At 38.8% G+C, this 20,264-nt stretch overlaps 1 protein-coding gene across 1 annotated transcript in view; it reads right to left on the reverse strand.

Moving 5' to 3' along the window:
* Positions 1-20,264, reverse strand: part of VAPA (VAMP associated protein A) — a 208,146-nt gene that overhangs the window by 59,811 nt on the left and 128,071 nt on the right. The window contains exon 7 of the mRNA XM_053715860.1: positions 7,718-7,798. Coding sequence (XP_053571835.1) covers positions 7,718-7,798 — 81 coding nt within the window. The remainder of the gene's footprint in view (positions 1-7,717; positions 7,799-20,264) is intronic.

Consider the following 20,264-nt stretch of genomic DNA (forward strand, 5'->3'; position numbering starts at 1 on the left):
AAAATTTAAAACATAATATTCCTCATATCAGGGAAATATTGAACACCCAACGCGTTTCCTCTGCTCACAGGCAGACTTTCTCAAGGGACATGTATTGTATGACTGATTCTATTCTCAGACCAAACTTAAACTTTCAAATTTTCCCGCACTCATTACCTGTTTGTGGGAGGGTAACTAGTATACCATATTACCCTTAATACATAGGCACTAGTACCACAAACAGTCACAGAGATGTGCATTCTATGTCTTCACCTATTCCCTAACATAAATAAAAGAGAGAATCACCAGTATGTAAAATATTTTGAAATTATAAAACCTATTACTAAACCTATTAAAAGTACTTTTTTTAAAAACCTAACTTAATCTCACTTATGGTATTTGACCCCCATTTCATATTGCACTTAATTCATACATTTATGCTTCATGAAAATATAAACTTAATAGTCGTAGCAGATGGTAAAAAATAATAATAATAATAATGGAAAAATTAATGTAAGATAAAAGAACCTAATAAAAGATTATACACACTTCCGTATACTTCTCTATTATTGCACCTATTTATGAACATTTGAGAAGTATTTATTTAATTCATGATGCCCTAATTCATAAATGCCTGCAAATCAATATCAATATTCAGGCCTTTTGGTTCCAGGCAATCTAGGCGATGTATCCATTTTGTCTCACATTTCCTAAGTAATAGTAACCTTCTATTTGGACATGGTCCTGGTTTTATCTGCTCTAATACTCTTATAGACAAGTCTTTGTGATTACTGTTATGCACATTATTAAAGTGACTGGATACACTATGCTTGTCAAATCCTGCCTTTATATTTTCAATATGTTCGTACCATCTTCTTTTTATGGTTCTTTTCGTACGCCCTACATATATTTTCCCACATTTACATAGGAGTTGATAAACCACATACGTGGATTGGCATGTTGTTCTACAATTAATGTTGAACTTTTTACTATTATCATAGTTGTTAACCTCTATTCCTTTGATAATATTGTCACACATACTGCAATTTTTTCTGCCACATCTATATGTGCCTGCTTTCAATTGTAGCCAATTAGATAGAGTTGTGGGCCCATTTGTATTTATATTCCTTCCTTTTATATTTTTCAATTTTGAAGGAGCTATCAGGCTTTTTAGATTTCTATTCTTTTTGAATATTACGTGTGGATTGTTCCCTATATGATTTCTTAGAATAGGGTCACCTGTTAGTATTCCCCAATGCTTTTTTAGTATATTCTTAGCCATTTTTGATCCTTCGTTATATGTTGTAATAAACTTCACTTGTGTATTAATATCTTCTTTCTGTTTATGAACTGAGCTTATGACACCCTGTTCCCTTGGAATTACTAAACATTTTTCTTTTCCTCTTTCTACCAGTTCTTTATTATAACCTTTTTGGATTAGTTTATCCTCTAAAATTTTTGCTTCTTTTAAATAGTCCTCGTCATATGTGCAGTTACGTCTTATACGTCTGAACTGTCCATATGGAATATTGTCCTTCCAGCTTTTGAGATGCCCGCTTTTGGCGTTTAGGAAGCCATTTCTATCTGTCAATTTCCTGAAATTTTTTGTCGCTACTTTATTATCTTTAATGAAAAAAGTGACATCTAAAAAATCAATAGATTCTTTGTTACTATTGTTTGTAAAATTCAGATTACATTGGTTATTATTCATAAATTTTAAGAACTCTATTGATTCCTCACTGGTTCCTTGCCATATCATTATTATATCATCTATATATCTATAGAAACGGTAAATGTTCTTTTTAAAGGGATTATTGTTCCAGATATATAGGTGTTCATAGTGTGCCATATATATATTTGCATATGAGGGGGCCATGGTAGTACCCATGGCCGTACCCCGAATTTGTTTATAGAAATTTCCCTCAAATTGGAAATAGTTGTACTGTAATACAAATTTCATAGCCTCTGTTAAAAATTCCATATGGATATCAGGGATGTTCCAACCCTCACACATGTGTCTAAAGGCCGATATCCCTAAATCATGTGGGATGTTTGTGTAGAGGGCAGAAACATCACATGATATCCATATGTAGTCAGACCTCCATTCCATTCCTTCTAATTTCTGAATTATATCAGATGTGTCTTTGATATATGATTTGATCGTTTTGACTATTGGCTGTAAATACCAGTCTATATATACTGACAAATTACTACTTATAGAGTCTATTCCAGAAATTATAGGCCTCCCTGGGGGCCTATTTCGATCTTTGTGGATTTTTGGTATATGGTAGAAGGTTGGGATCTTTGGGCAGCAATTATAAATAAATCCAAATTCATCACTATTTATTATTTCATTTTCTTTGGCCTTTATCAATTTGTTTCTCAGTATTGTATTGTACTCCATAGTGGGATCCCCTTCTAATTTTTGATACGTAGATATATCATTCAATAGCCTATCTGCCTCATCAATATAGTCTTGCCTATTTAGAACGACAATTCCCCCCCCCTTGTCAGCCTGCCTGATCACCACATTAGTGTCACTCATCAGGTCCTTCAAAGCCTTCCTTTCTTGGATAGTGATGTTATCATTAAATTTATGTACAAAATGTTTGGCTTTTTTGTCAAATGCTTCATTAAAGTTCGTACATTACATAAGAACATAATAGCTAGAACAAATGCATTTAACTTGGAAATAAGGGGCAAAAAAGCACAAAAACTAAAGAGAGACATAGAGGACTATAAGAAAGAGGATTTATTTCCTCTAAAAAAATAAAAAGAAAGGAGGGAACAAAATTAGAAGCATAATAGAACCAAATAAGATCGTAGCCAAAAATGATTCAGTAGAAAAATTGTCTCTAGAACAAAATAGAAAAGCAGATAATAAAATATCAGTAAATAAGGAGAATACGTGGGAATTAGTAGGTAATAAAAATAAACATATGTATAAACCTAATGGCAGTAATGTATATAATGATCATCCTAAGAAAGAGAACCATAATAGGAGTAATGTAAGTAGTGGCATGTATGATAAGGAAAGACAAAATAGATTTGAAGTGTTCAGAAACAATGATGAAGTAGAAATCAATAGATGGACTACAGAAGGTGCAAAACCAAAAGGTGATACACCAAGGGATTACTATCCCACACACCAAAATAGAGGTCCCCGTCTACCATCATCATCATCATCTTTTTTAGCCAGGGAGAGACAGAATTGGGCCCCCCCCCTAGAACCCCAATGGTACAATCAGGGGAATTGGAGACAGGACAGAGAAATAAGGAGAGAGCCAATGAAAAGAGGAAGGGAACCAAGAGAGGATGTAGAGGAGGGGCAGTGGTACAGAGACAGAAAAAATGCAAGAATGAACTAGAGAGAGCTAAACAGGATATTTTTAATCTATCTAGTAAAAAATTAAATGACAATGAGATCAAAATATTAGGAAAAGGATTAAAATTTGCTCCCAAACATCCCCCCAACAAGTTTGAAATGTATATAGACCTGCAAAAATTTGTTCGAAAAATGACGCTCAAAAGGTATTATTTAAAAGATGAATATACAAGAAATCGGTCAATCTTAGATTCTAATGATATTAAATCACTATCAATTCTGAAGGCTCTAGAAAGAGACCAATGTATAATAGATCAGCCTGATATAGAAGATCAACTGTTAAATTTGAGTACTTATGAGGAAGAACCCAGTATACAACATAGTAATCTGAAACGTAGATCAACATTTAATCCCATACATGCTCAAGGTGAACATATTCGAGTGTTTAATGACCTTGTAACTAGGGACTTTAATGAAGCATTTGACAAAAAAGCCAAACATTTTGTACATAAATTTAATGATAACATCACTATCCAAGAAAGGAAGGCTTTGAAGGACCTGATGAGTGACACTAATGTGGTGATCAGGCAGGCTGACAAGGGGGGGGGAATTGTCGTTCTAAATAGGCAAGACTATATTGATGAGGCAGATAGGCTATTGAATGATATATCTACGTATCAAAAATTAGAAGGGGATCCCACTATGGAGTACAATACAATACTGAGAAACAAATTGATAAAGGCCAAAGAAAATGAAATAATAAATAGTGATGAATTTGGATTTATTTATAATTGCTGCCCAAAGATCCCAACCTTCTACCATATACCAAAAATCCACAAAGATCGAAATAGGCCCCCAGGGAGGCCTATAATTTCTGGAATAGACTCTATAAGTAGTAATTTGTCAGTATATATAGACTGGTATTTACAGCCAATAGTCAAAACGATCAAATCATATATCAAAGACACATCTGATATAATTCAGAAATTAGAAGGAATGGAATGGAGGTCTGACTACATATGGATATCATGTGATGTTTCTGCCCTCTACACAAACATCCCACATGATTTAGGGATATCGGCCTTTAGACACATGTGTGAGGGTTGGAACATCCCTGATATCCATATGGAATTTTTAACAGAGGCTATGAAATTTGTATTACAGTACAACTATTTCCAATTTGAGGGAAATTTCTATAAACAAATTCGGGGTACGGCCATGGGTACTACCATGGCCCCCTCATATGCAAATATATATATGGCACACTATGAACACCTATATATCTGGAACAATAATCCCTTTAAAAAGAACATTTACCGTTTCTATAGATATATAGATGATATAATAATGATATGGCAAGGAACCAGTGAGGAATCAATAGAGTTCTTAAAATTTATGAATAATAACCAATGTAATCTGAATTTTACAAACAATAGTAACAAAGAATCTATTGATTTTTTAGATGTCACTTTTTTCATTAAAGATAATAAAGTAGCGACAAAAAATTTCAGGAAATTGACAGATAGAAATGGCTTCCTAAACGCCAAAAGCGGGCATCTCAAAAGCTGGAAGGACAATATTCCATATGGACAGTTCAGACGTATAAGACGTAACTGCACATATGACGAGGACTATTTAAAAGAAGCAAAAATTTTAGAGGATAAACTAATCCAAAAAGGTTATAATAAAGAACTGGTAGAAAGAGGAAAAGAAAAATGTTTAGTAATTCCAAGGGAACAGGGTGTCATAAGCTCAGTTCATAAACAGAAAGAAGATATTAATACACAAGTGAAGTTTATTACAACATATAACGAAGGATCAAAAATGGCTAAGAATATACTAAAAAAGCATTGGGGAATACTAACAGGTGACCCTATTCTAAGAAATCATATAGGGAACAATCCACACGTAATATTCAAAAAGAATAGAAATCTAAAAAGCCTGATAGCTCCTTCAAAATTGAAAAATATAAAAGGAAGGAATATAAATACAAATGGGCCCACAACTCTATCTAATTGGCTACAATTGAAAGCAGGCACATATAGATGTGGCAGAAAAAATTGCAGTATGTGTGACAATATTATCAAAGGAATAGAGGTTAACAACTATGATAATAGTAAAAAGTTCAACATTAATTGTAGAACAACATGCCAATCCACGTATGTGGTTTATCAACTCCTATGTAAATGTGGGAAAATATATGTAGGGCGTACGAAAAGAACCATAAAAAGAAGATGGTACGAACATATTGAAAATATAAAGGCAGGATTTGACAAGCATAGTGTATCCAGTCACTTTAATAATGTGCATAACAGTAATCACAAAGACTTGTCTATAAGAGTATTAGAGCAGATAAAACCAGGACCATGTCCAAATAGAAGGTTACTATTACTTAGGAAATGTGAGACAAAATGGATACATCGCCTAGATTGCCTGGAACCAAAAGGCCTGAATATTGATATTGATTTGCAGGCATTTATGAATTAGGGCATCATGAATTAAATAAATACTTCTCAAATGTTCATAAATAGGTGCAATAATAGAGAAGTATACGGAAGTGTGTATAATCTTTTATTAGGTTCTTTTATCTTACATTAATTTTTCCATTATTATTATTATTATTTTTTACCATCTGCTACGACTATTAAGTTTATATTTTCATGAAGCATAAATGTATGAATTAAGTGCAATATGAAATGGGGGTCAAATACCATAAGTGAGATTAAGTTAGGTTTTTAAAAAAAGTACTTTTAATAGGTTTAGTAATAGGTTTTATAATTTCAAAATATTTTACATACTGGTGATTCTCTCTTTTATTTATGTTAGGGAATAGGTGAAGACATAGAATGCACATCTCTGTGACTGTTTGTGGTACTAGTGCCTATGTATTAAGGGTAATATGGTATACTAGTTACCCTCCCACAAACAGGTAATGAGTGCGGGAAAATTTGAAAGTTTAAGTTTGGTCTGAGAATAGAATCAGTCATACAATACATGTCCCTTGAGAAAGTCTGCCTGTGAGCAGAGGAAACGCGTTGGGTGTTCAATATTTCCCTGATATGAGGAATATTATGTTTTAAATTTTTGTATTTGTATAAGTTGCTGTATTTAAGCCGGAGCAGGGAGGTCGAATTGGAAGCTGCTGGTCGGCATAAAGAGGAAACCTCTGTATGGACTGCTCAGGATTATAACCATCAAGCTAAATTTTGAGCTACAGGCATTTTTATCATCATTATCTTGTAAGTGCAATTTTATATATGTAGGTGTGTCTCCTGAATAAACTCTACTGTGAATCGTGGATGCGCTGTTTTCTTGTTTCTCCTATACATAGTTTTTGCCTCTACGGGACGCACACAGTGGAAGCCCCGTGATACACCAGCAGCACCTGATCAGATTCAAGCAAGATCTGTGGAGTTTCTGTAAGGAGACACCCGCTCCTTCCTTGTACTCGCTGTGGACATCGGCAAAACAGCTTCAACCTGAACTGAACCAAGTGCGGTCTGTAATCAATTTTTTTTTTTTTTTTTTGTTTGTATCTTGTTTGCCTTGGGAACCACTGCCAAAAAAACTATAAAAGAACAATTGTGGTACAAATACGGAGCGGTAAAGGACTAATTGTAACTTTGTTTGTGGCTACACGCTTATATTAGGAGACGTGTATGACATTTTAACAGCAATTTTTATTTCCATGTTTTATATTAATTTTTCTGACGATAATTGCTGTGTATAATATTTTCTCTTGGTATTTGCATTTATATTAACCCTATTGCAAATTAATACTTGAAAATACCTCTATCTGGATAATACCCAGGGTCACTATAGACGTGTGCCTCCAATTGCAAACAGTAGCGCTGTTAGTATTCTCTCAAACTGTTTCTACTACCATTTCAATATGGTCTACAAGTCATCCTATGAGTACAGCCAATATTTTGTTCTCAAATCTGAATTATATACTCCAATGGTACCCACACAAAAATTTTCACGTGTGCTGGTCAAAATTTTTTTTTTAAAAATAGTTGTAGAATGGGTGTCTCAATAGATCTATCTATGCCATAATAACTGAGCAAAAGCAATCCATGTCTTTGTTAGAGGTGTAACATATATGGGCTTGTAACAACTATGGGATTGATTCTTTAAAGCACCCTGGGTCTGGCAAAATTCTATTAAAAAGTTGCCTCAATATTTTGAGGCCCTGTCTAGGATTGTTTTAAAGGCAATTTCTACCTTGGGGACTGTATCTCATTAAAGGTAGTTCACTAATATTCTTTATGTGAGGGAGGCAAACTTTATAACATAATGCTCAATAAACTAAGCTGATGATTTCTATCAATGACGACGAGTTTTACAGAATCGGGCCCTATAAAAGATTAGGAGTTAACTAAAAGGTTTACAGAATATCATGGTTCAGCTTACCGGTTTCTCGTGTTCATGTGGCATGTCAAACACACATCTCAACTTTGAGTCCATAAGGTCATCAGGTTTTGCCTCTTTCCACTGTGATCGTACAATGATTAAACAAAAAAAAGAAAAAGAAGAAAGAACATTTAGTTTAGAACCTATGAACTATTTCAGTTATGGTTTTATTCTTTTTTACTTTAAAAAACAATTTATGCTTACCAGATAAATTCCTTTCCTTCCAGATAGGGAGAGTCTATGGCTTAATTGCTTACTGTTGGGAAACACCTGGCCACCAGGAGGAGGCAAAGACACCCCGGCCAAAGGCTTAATTATCCCTCCCACTTCCTCATTATCACAGTCATTCTGCCGAGGGAACAAGGAAAAGTAGGAGAAATATCAGGGTATAAATGGTGCCAGAAGAATAAGATAAATAGGGGGCCACCCTTAGACAAAAAAAAAAAAAAAAAAACGGGTGGGGGTCGAGGACTCTCCCTATCCAGAAGGAAAGGAATTTATCTGGTAAGCATAAATTAAAGGGACACTGAACCCAAATTGTTTATTTCTTGATTCAGAATGGAAGATAAACAAGGGGCGCCATTGTTTATCTGTGATATCTGATTATTTCAATGTATCACTAATATTATACACAAATTGTCCTGAGCACTTGTTTTACACACAATTTATTTTCGTCATTATTATAAATTTTTTACACATACCAAACACTGTGCTGTTTATAAAAATATTTTTTTTTATTTATGCATACGGGTACAAACCCAATCATAAAGTGGTAGGTCCCACTTTGATAACCTGTGTTCCAAGCGCATCCTCTTAAGTTTTTTCCTCCTCAGGAATTTCTTTTTATATTATTTCTTGATTCAGATAGAGCATGCAATTTTAACCAACTTTCTAATTTACTCCTATTATCATTTTTTCTTTGTTCTCTTGCTATCTTTATTTGAAAAAGAATGTATCTAAGCTATTTGTTTGGTTCAGAATGATGGAAAGCACTTGTTCATTGGTGGAATTTATCCACCAATCAGCAAGGACAACCCAGGTTGTTCACCAAAAATGGGCCGGCATCTAAACTTAATTTTTGCATTTCAAATAAAGATACCAAGAGAAATAAGAACATTTGATAATAGGAGTAAATTAGAAAGTTGCATGCTCTATCTGAATCGCGAAATAAAAAATTTGGGTTCAGTGTCCCTTTAAGTTTCCTTCCTAAAATAGGGAGAGTCCTTGGCTTCATTCCTTACTGTTGGGAAAACTATACCCAAGCTACAGAGGACACTGAATGGAGGGAACAAAAAGGAAGAGGCTGATCCTATTCTAAGGGCACCACAGCCTCCAAAACTTTTCTCCCGAAAGCTGCTTCAGCCGAAGCAAAAACATTAAACTAGTAAAAATTAGAAAAAGGATGTAAGGAGGACCACAACCCTCATGCCTTCCTGGCACCCCAAACAGCTCCCCATCCGGATAGGCTTGTGTCTGTAGTCTCCCAGGATCATCTTAAGAAGCACGTCCCTCGGGACAGATCTGGACAAAGCCACCAAGAGAGCGATTCTCTCGACCAGCTGTCTAATACAATCTGTTGAGATAGATCAGAATGATCGCCGTTCCACTGTCTCAGCATGCACAGTTGTAAAGGTCTGAGACGGAACCTGGCAAAAGGAATGATGTCCATACAGGACACTATGAGACCAATCACCTCGAAACACTGAGCCACAGAGGGACTCGAGGAGGTCCGGAGGGCAAGACATGCCGAAGTTAGCTTGCAACGTCTCTGGTCTGTTAGAAATATCCTCATGGATATGGAGTCTATTATAGTACACAGGAATTACACCCTGGTACTTGGGATAAGAGAACTCTTTCCCACTTTCCCAAGTTTATCTTCCATCCATGTGATCGAAGAAGACTGAGAAGGGACTCTATTCTTCTGTAAGATGACAAGATGGTGCTTGTACCAGAATATCGTCCAAGTATGGGGCTACTGTAACACCCTTAGTTCTGGCAACGGCTAGAAGAGCCCCCAGAACCTTCATAAGGATTCTTGGAGCAGTAGCTAGGCCAAACGGGAGGGCAATAAACTGCAAGTGCTGGTCCAGGAATGCAAACCTCAGGAACTGAAAGAATTCCCTGTGGATTGGAGCATGAAGGTAAGCATCCTTCAGATCTATAGTGGTCATAAATTTGCCTTCCTGAACTAAAGGAAGGATGGACCTTATCATCTCCATCTTGAAGGAAGGGGCACTGAGAAATTTGTTTAAAGCACTTTAGGTCCAGAATTGGGCAGAAAGTTCCCTCCTTTGGGACCACAAAAAGTTTAATAAAACCCCAAATCTCTTTCTTCGATAGGCACCGGGATGACAACTCCTGAGGAGGATAGGTCCCGAACGCACCCTAGAAAGGCATCCCTCTTTTCTGGTCTGTAGACAGGTTCAAGAGTAGGAATCTGCCCCAGGGCGGATGAGATTTGAAGCCCATCTTATATCCCTGAGTACGACCTCCAGGACCCACAGATCCTGTACAACCCTGAACCAAGCGTCTGAAACAAGACAGACTGCCCCCTACACGATCCGATCCCGGATCGGGGGCAGTCCCTTCATGCCAATTTGCTTTCGGTAGGCTTCTTATTCTGCTTGGACTTAATCCAGGGCTGAGTCAGCTTCCAAGTATTATTGGGTTGCTCAGGCTTGGAGGAGTATTGCTGTCGTTGGAATTTGTCAGAACGAAAATTAGAAGATTGTTGTCCCTTAGACTTGTTCTTCTTATCTTGCAGTAGGAAGGCACCCATGCCTCCGGTAACCAAAAAATTAATTGAGTCCAGGCCTGGACCAAATGAAATCTTTCCCTTGATGGGAAGAGAAAGGAGTCTTTACTTAGAAGTCATATCTGCAGACCAAGAATTCAACATAGCGCCCGGCAGGCTAGGGCTGCAAAGCCAGAGGCCTTTGTATTTAGGCGAATAATTTGCATGTTCACATCACAGATAAAAGAATTAGCAATTCTCAGAGCTTTAATTCGGTCTTAAAATATCCTCGAGGGGAGACTTCACCTCAATGAGTTCCGGCAAAGAGCTGCACCAGTAGGTAGCTGCTCTGGCAACCACAGCAACTGCAGCCTCCGGTGTAAATAAAAAATCCTGTATGTTGAAACAACTTTCTCAGAAAGGTTTCCATTTTCTTATCTATCGGCTCTCTGAACGAATAACTATCCTCAAGAGGTATAGTAGTACGTTTAGCAAGCGTAGAGATAGCACCATTCACCTTAGGAATGGAGCCCCACAAATCCAGTTGAAAGTCCGGGAACAACTTTTTAAAAATTCTTTCCTGTTCGTTGTTAAAAATGTTCGCCATTTTAACAGACACAGGAAAAAAGTCAAAGGAACTTTCCTGTCTTCGTAAACTCTGTCTAATTTAGGTATCAAAGGTTCTTCAGGCAGCGCGGCCTCTGGAACCTCTAACGTAGACAGAACCTCCTTTAATAAAAAAATGCAAGTGCTCAATTTTAAATCTAAAGCAGCAGGAGGCTTAGACGCTAAGGACTCCGACCCAGAGAGTTCACCCTCTGAAGCTACAGAGGTTAACTCATCGGATAACTGGGACATAATAGCTAAATCCGATAAATATTTAAATAACTCTGGGTCAGGAGAGCTATGTTTAACCTTTCTCTTGCATTTGTTAGAGCGAGGTAACAGCGCGGCAAAGTCTGCAGGAAGAAGGCCCCCTCCGGATGGAGGATTAGATGTGCTACAAGGAAACTGCATGTGGAGTGGATAATGTAGCAAGGGTAGTAATTTCAAGGGAGGCCAAGTCCTGAGAGGTAGACGCTCAGAGGGACTAATAGCCTAAGCAGGCGTGTCTCCCTTCTTAGACTTTATAACGGTGTTAAGGCATGTGGAACATAATTGAGTGGGCGGTAAAAACATAGCCTCCTCACAATATAAACAGGTATGATTTAGTACCTTCTAACATGTCAGTCCTCCATAACTCAGGTTATACCCACAGAAGAACAAAAAAAAATAAGTTTTTAACTATGCTCCCAATGGCTGGGGCACTCACCACCTCCTAAACCCAGACAGTAAACAGAAGAAACGCTCTACTAAGGTTGAAGTATCAGTCAGAATGGAGGAAATGAACATAGACCACATGCTATGAAAGGTACAGCGAGTTAATAGGAGCTGTGCAACACTTTCAAAAACGAAAGTGAAACCTGTTTGTTCCAGCCAAAAACAGCCTATAAGCCTAGAAAATAAAATCACACAAAGCAGCATGTAAATAGTTAATATACTGATATATTAACCCCAACTGTTTAATAAACCCCCCTCAGAGGATATTAACCCTGGATCCTATCAACGTATAAAGGAGCCACACTGTGACCCTGTTATAGCGTTTTAGGTGTAAAAAATTGAAACTATCTTACCTCCAGGATCCATGCTGTGGAACAGTACACAGCCTCTCAAGTGTGACAGTCTTATAGCAGCACTACTGACATGGACTTGAGTGAGAGAAAGCAGGCAGTAAAACTTGTCAACACTGATTGCTTAGGAGCTGTTAGCAGTAGTCTGGTTTTGCAGAAAAACTCTCCCTGCATCTCCAGACTAACTTTCATCAATACTCTCACTGATAGGTTGACATGACTACTTTAAACTCCAGTCCTATCTCGAAGGGCAGATACACTTTTTACAGGACTCTCTAAGTCTTCTGACACTTCTCTACCACCACCTATCGTGATGAAAGGCAAATGATGACTGGGGTAATGAGAAAGTGGGAGGGATATTTAAGCCTTTGACTGGAGTGTCTTTGCCTCCTCCTGGTAGCCAGGTGTTGTATTTCCCCAACAGTAAGGAATGAAGCCGTGGACTCTCCCTATCTTAGGAAGGAATAAACACACATCTGTGCAAGTTTAAAAACCAAAGTCAAACCTAACTAATACAAATTGTATACACTTAAAAAATACAACAGACTGATTCTACAAAATGCAACAACATTCTTTTTTGTTCACAAAACAGTTACTCTTAATAAAAACCCTTTCCAATATAATCAAGAAATTATAAATAAGGAGTCTCTCTAAATAATTATAATAGACGTCCAAAACAATTGTGAAATAAAGATAGTCTCCTATTAAATGCCCCAAATTCAAGGTGGATAAAAATCAATGATTTTAAAAAAAATAAAATGCTTTTGGAGGAAAAAAAACAAGGGAGCACCCAGGCATATGAGACCTATCTTATCAAAATGGAAGACCGAGAAAGCAAAAGTTTTAAGACCTATCGTAGGTGCTACTTCTTGATTGGTTACGTTCAGCCCAGGTTGAGATACGTCATCAGAGAGGAGTTCCATGGTTATCCAGCTGTCCTGCCTGATCCGCCGAGCGGCTCTGAAGCCTCGGTCCATTAGTTATTGCACTGGATGTGCAACGCCTTTTGCGAGTACCCATCTGCACATCCTATCTTTCAGATCGTATCTATTATGTTGTCACACTATTTGGCGCCTCTCCCCCTTGTCTTATAGGACATTGTATGCAATGTCTCCTGAAATATAGTTTTGTTTTAACCCCTTTGTGGCAGTACTATAGTGTTCACATTGGAACGAAGTTCTGATGTAAACAGTATTAGTTCAAATGAAATCACGCAACTGTCGATGCAATAGTGCGATTTCAAGGCCAGGATTGGATCATGAGGGACTGCCTACGCTAAATGGGTGCCCCCCCAGCCGGTCCTTGCCTACGTCAAAGGGGGAAGCTGCAGGATTCCAATTATGGTAGGATGTTCCATGCTGTCCTAACAGTGTTAAAGCCAGGCGCTGTTAGGACGACATGGAATTCACAACTGCCTGGTAGGGACCTGTACCTAAAATAAAATGAGATAATAGCATGTGACTAAATCCATAGACCCATAAGTTACTTCAGTGGTATTTGAAGCTACATTAAATTTACACCAATTGCTAATGTGTGTTATCTACTTAAGTGTCTGTCTTTCTGATCCTAACTTTGTGATTAGTAGTTGCGGATATGAATTTAGCTATTTTAATTTAATCTGACCATTGTTATTGTAACCTGGTTCATATAAAGTGTTGTCTCCGGCATGAAATACATCAGTGGGTGTACAGTGTTATCCCCCAGAAAATTTTGCCTGCCCTGGGGTGGCATTATGAAGTAGCCGGTTGCGGGCTGTGTAATATTTTCTAATGTTATATCACTTTCAGCTATCCAAAGCACAATTTAAATTGCATAATTTAACATATGAATTGAATGATCATTTGTGCAATATAAAATTATTATTTTTCATACTGGCTAATCTTAGTTTACGGTGGTCAGTAAAATCAGCCTGCTAATTCACCCGCTAAAAAACAAAGGTCCTGGGGAGAACACTGGGTGTAACAGTTGTGCTAGAGTTTTAAGAAGGTTCTAACAAAGGATTTTGACTTTATCAATTTTCGGCTTGGATATGTTTTGATAACCTACATAAAACACTGAGCAGTGGCAGTCTAATACATTCCATATTTAAAAACAACTAGATACAAAAAAGGTGTCCCAAAATCATTAGAGCCAGAAACCCATCTCGGAACTATAAAAAAAAAAAAAAGGTTTTCCCTTTGTGGTTTAAAAGATGTTGGTACTCCCCCAACTGTGGGAGACCCATATCAAATACGAGTCAAACTTGAAAAAAAATATAAAAATTTATGCTTACCTGATAAATTATTTTCTCTTTCTTGGCAGGCCACTAATTCATTCTTAACCTATGGAAAATACTTTAAATGGCCACCAGGAGGAGGCAAAGACACACCAAACAGAGCATTAAATCCCTCTCCTACGTACCCTACGCTCAAAGTAGTTCAAGGAGAGGATAAGGAAAAGTAGAGAGATAAAAAGGGGTAAAGAGGTGCCATAAGACTGCCGCCACTACATTATTCAGGGCGGGTTTATGGACTCTCACTGCCAAGAAAGAAAAAAAAATTATCAGGTAGGCATAAATTATATTTTCTTTCTAATGGCCGAGTCCACAAATTCATTTTTAACCTATGGGAAACCAATACCTAAGCTGTGAAGTCCATGAACATTTTTAGGGAGGGGAAGCAATCCTAAATACTATGCACTACCGCAAAAAGAACCTCCCTTCCAAAAAAAGATTCCTCAGCTGAGGCAAAAACATAAAATCTGTAAAATTTAATGTAAGTATGCGATTAAGACCAAGTTGCAGTTTTACATATATGTTCAACTGAAGCCTCATTCTTGATATAAGTAAGCATGCCTATAGAGTATCTTAACATCACACACTTCGAGGCCGATTCAGACCATACTCTGTTAGACCGCATCCGTTGCTGCTCCACCATAGGAGCCATTGTAGTGTAGACTTCGGGGCGCTACTGTCTAATTCCGATCCAGGCCTAGAGCACGCTATGGCCAAGGATCACTGCGCCCACACTGTGTTTTAATTCAGAGGCGCCAAGATGCCGACACAGCGCATACTCCACCTACTCCGCCTCTCACCCTGAAGCCTCATTCTTGAAAGCCCAGGAAGGAGACAGCACAAGTAGAATGTGCCGTAATCTGTGATAGAGGCTGCTGACCCGCTTCTATATAAGCCATGTGCATCAAACTTCTGAGCCAGAAGAACAGAGTGACAGCTGTGGCTTTCTGACGCACTAACCAGGAGTACAGGATAGACAAGGATGATTGATGAAAATCCTTGGAGGCATGAAGATAGAACTTTAAAGCTCTAACATCATCCAGATCATGCAACAACCACTCCTTAGGATTGATGTTAGAATTGTCTGCCCTCCAGTGTGACCCGCCTTATTTTGTGTTCTATTCGGATAAGGCTGGTCACACTGGAGGGCAGACAATTCTGACACTCTACGAGCAGAGGGAATAGCCAACAGAAACTTTCCGAGTTAGCAACTTGAAATCAAAAGAATGCATTGGCTCAAAACGGAGCCTGTGTAGAACTCTAAGAACAAGATTAAGGCTCCATGGGGGAGAAAGAGGATTGAAAACAGGTCTAAGTCTAGCCATAGCTTGAACAACCGACTGAACATCTGGAAAACGAGCCAACCTCTTATTCAACAAAACAGAAAGAGCATAATCAGACCTTTAAGAGAACTAGCCGACATTTTCTTCTCCAAACCATCTTGTAGAAACTGAAGGATACATGGAGTCTTCACTTGGTGCCAAGGGAAACCATGTTCCGCACACCAAGACAAATAAGCCCTCCACACCTTATGGTCAATACGTCTGGTAACAGGTTTTCTTGCCTGAGTATCAAATCGCCACCTCAGAGAATTCTTACTGGGACAATATTATGCGTTCAATCTCCACGCAGTCAGCATCTAGATTTTGATAGAACCGATTTTGCGCCAGAAGGTATGGCCTCTGAAGTAGCCTCCACTGAGGAGCAGACATTCTTACAAGGTTTGCATAACAAGTCCTGCGTGGTCACGCAGGAGCTAACAGGATCGTTGAAGATCCCTCCGGTTTGATTCAAGCTATTACTCAAGGGAGCATAACAATTGGAGGAAAAGATACTAGATTGAAATGCCATGGAACTGCTAAGGCGTCAACCAACTTTCGATCAGTACCTCGGTAGTTTGGCATTGAAACAGGAAGCCATCAGATCTATCTCCGACCACACTCACCTGTGAGCCATCTTGCAATACACCTCCTGGTTTAGCGACCAGTCTGTCTGCTCACAAAGTCCGCTTGCCCATTGTCCACATCTGGAATGTGGATTGCTGATATTGGCATTGATATGTCTTTTGCCCGTTGAAGGATACAAGACACTTCCCGCATCGCCAGAAAACTGCAAGTTCTGACCTGGTGATTGACATAGGCCAATGTAGTGATGTTGTCCAATTGAAATCTAATAAAACGGACGGAACACATCTGAGGCCATGACTAAAGAGCATTGATGATGGCCCTCGGTTACAGAATGTGGATGGTAAGGATACCTTCCTCTGGACGCCAGGTCCCCTGAGCTCTCAGAGAACCCCACACAACACCCCAGCCTGTCAAACTACCATCTGTTGATAGGATATCCCAAGATGGGCACAGGAAGCACATGCCCTGAAGAACTGGTTCTTGATACCAGGTATGAGACTCATCTCTGGACCCAGAAATATTACCCAAGACAGGTCTAAATGATTACATTTTATGCTCAAACAACGGAATGGCAGAGGTCTCAGATGAAAGTGAGGAAAAAGAATGTCGTCCGAAGATGCAATCGTAAGACCTACCACCTCCCTGCGTTTATTTAGGAGATAGATACGCATGAGGATAGAATCTATGATGATTCCCAGAAAGTTCACTCTTGTGTTGGGAGAGGGGGAACTTATTCAGTTTTAATTTCCAGCCATGCGTCCGAAGATACCAGAGTAACTTCTCTGTGCGAGACGTCACTAAATATAAAGATGGCACCTGAACCAAGAGGTCGCCCAAGTATGGTGCCAAAGCAATTCAGTAAGTAGGGACCTAAGAACCTTTGTAAAGATTGTGGGAGCCATAGCTAAACCAAATGGAAGAGCTATGAACTAGTAATGCTTGTCAAGGAGAGCAAAACATAGGTACTGGTGATGATCTTGTGAATAGGTACGTGAAGGTATGCATCCTTCAGATGCATGAAATGACCCTCCTGCACGAGAGGAAGAATTGACCTGATGGTCTCCATTTTGAAGGAAGGTACCCTTAAGAACTTGTTGAGGCACTTCAGGTTTAAGATTGGACAAAAGGTTACCTTCTTTTTTGGGAACTATGAAGAGGTTTGAATAGAATCCTCTTCCTCTCTCTGCCTGAGGCACTCTGACAACAACTTCAATAAATACCTGATCTTTCACGCAGTGTATGAAGGCTTTTCTTTTTTCCAGATTACCGGAGATCCTTCATAGGAGGAACCTGCCCCATGGATGGCGAGATTGTAAACCTATTTGCTATCCCTGATATATGATTTCCAGGACCCAAGGATCCTGAAAAGAGTGAGCCCAAACTTCCTGAAACAGAGATAATCTGCCCCCTACTTGACCTGAGCTCAGGTCGGGTGCCGCCCCTTCATGCTGACTGTGTTTGGGGTTGATTTCTTGGTCTGCTTGTTACACACTGGATTTGGCTTTAAAGGTACCCATGGGCATTCAGACATGGTTGTGGAAGAGCTTCTCTGTGTCTTGTTCGAACGAAAGGAGCAAAAACATCCTATAGGACATCCCTTGGATCTAGCTTTCTTATCCCGTGAGAAGGAACGCACCCTTTCCGCCCGTGACCGTAGAAATGATGAAATCCAGACCCGGGCCAAATAAGAATTTGCCTTAAAAGGCCAAAAGATAGTAACAGACTTGGAAACCATGTCCGCTGAACAAGATTTTAGCCAGAAAGCCCTCCTAGCTAACACAGAAGACAAAGTTCTTGCCATTGAGACAAACTATCTGGATAAAGGCATCGCAAATGAAGGAATTAGCAGTTTTTAAAGCCTGAATGCAGTCCTGAATATTCTCCCAAGGGGATTCTACTAAAATCAGTTCAGATAAGAATCACCACGAAAAGGTGGCAGCCCCAGCCACCACCGCCATACCTACAGCAGGTTGGAAAAGCAGGCCTCCTTGCAGGAAAAGCTCTCTGAAAACCCTATCCGGTAGGTCCTTAAAGTATGTACCATCTTCCAGAGGGATAGTAGAGCGCTGTGCCAAGGTAAAAATGGCTCCATCTACCTTAGGGACAGTATTCAACACCTCAAGATGGCTATCGGGAACAGGAAACATCCTTTTAAAACTTGGGGAAGAAGAGAAGCTAACACTAGGTTTTTCTCATTCTTTGGATATGTCTGCTACCAAAGAGGGTACTGGAAACACTTTAGGGGTTGTTACCTTAGTTTTAAAAACTATATCTAATTTGGGTACCTGTTTTTCCTCTGAGGGTTTAGACTCAGGTACATTTAGAGTGAGTAAAACCTCTAACTAAATATCTTAGACGTTGAATTTTAAATCTAAAAGTAATAGCCTCAGAGTCCCTTTCTGGCTCTCCAGAAGCTAGAGGATGAAAGGTTTCCTTTTGAACTAGTTGAGGAATTGTCAACTTCAGGAAGTTGCATAGGACTGACCGCCGCAGCTCCAACAGAACTGCTGATCCTAGACTCACTCAGATGAGCAGTGTTTAACCTACCGCTTACCTCTTACCTGCAACTGGCATAGCCCTCAGGGCAGCAGAAACTGCAGATTGTAAATGGGCTGCAAAATCATTGCGAAACGTCCCAACGCCGAGTTGAGGCTGAGAAACGGGGTTGCTGAGCACTGCCTGTGTATGACTATGCACCGCCCCCTGAAGCTTTAAAACTGGCATATCCGGGAATAAGGTCTTCGACTCCAGAAAATGTCCAGGGGTAGATTAAGGTGTCGGAGACCAGGACCCCCAGAATGAGACTGCGAAACAGATGTTAAGCAAGCGTGGCATAATTGAGCAGGCGGATATACAGTATTTAACTCCATAATGAGTTATGGGAGGAGTAAAATCCATTAAACCAAACACTACTAGTGCCCCTTAATAAAACATGTAGGATGGTATATCATCAGCCAGATTGCTGTCAAAACATCTGAGATAGGAAGAGAAAACAGATATATTGTAATTCACCGGTTTCTCTTATAGCCCCTTTCAGGAATCAAAATTAACAGACTGTCCCTGATATCAACTTGATAGGTAACAAGCCATTGAGGACAAGGGACTATGATCAGGACTTATATAAAACACAAGTATGAAGAAAAGTGGTGATAGCAGTATAAGGTATAACCAGAAAGACCAATGGAAAAAGCAATCACCTTAAATAAGAGAAACCAATGAATTCATATATCAAAATTTAATCAAAAGATAATCATTCATCACCATTTGTCACTTTTTCTTTATCTACATGTGGATTTACAACTGCTGCTGTTTATAGTAGTGTATGCTACATTTTTTTCACCAACGTTGGTACTGTACTGCCGGCTTAGGTTTAGGTTTTTTGAGCTGAATGAGGGGCCAATGTGTTTGTTTGTTTGTCTGTTCTATGTGTGTTTCTGTGTTTATTTGTAACATCAATTTAGGATCTGGTGTTTGTTATCTTTTGATTAAATTTTGATATATGAATTCATTGGTTTCTCTTATTTAAGGTGATTGCTTTTTTCCCCTGGTCTTTCTGGTTATACCTTATACTGGTATCGCCACTTTACTTCATACTTGCGTTTTATATATTGTTCTACCAGGCAGCATACCCTTATCTTCACTAATTGTAATAATTAATGTAAGGTTGAGCTTACTCGTTTGTTCCTTTTTTTTGTATATGATCAGGACTTACCCAGCTTCTACCTTCCAGCAGGAGTCGTGTAATACAAAGAGGAAATCAGTGTTACCAACACTGTTTGCCCCAAAGGGAGCATAACGTATGACTACTGGAGGAGGCATATGAACTTCCCTGCAACCACAAGTAGCTAAAAATACACCAAAACTCTAAGATAATTACATGGCTTTCTACAACTCCCCTGTCCTCTCTTGCAGGAAACAATCCCTTAAAGACAAAATCAGAATCTTAAGCAGAGCACGTCTCTCT

The sequence above is a fragment of the Bombina bombina genome, chromosome 5 (assembly GCF_027579735.1).
Source record: "Bombina bombina isolate aBomBom1 chromosome 5, aBomBom1.pri, whole genome shotgun sequence".
NCBI classification, from domain to species: domain Eukaryota; kingdom Metazoa; phylum Chordata; class Amphibia; order Anura; family Bombinatoridae; genus Bombina; species Bombina bombina.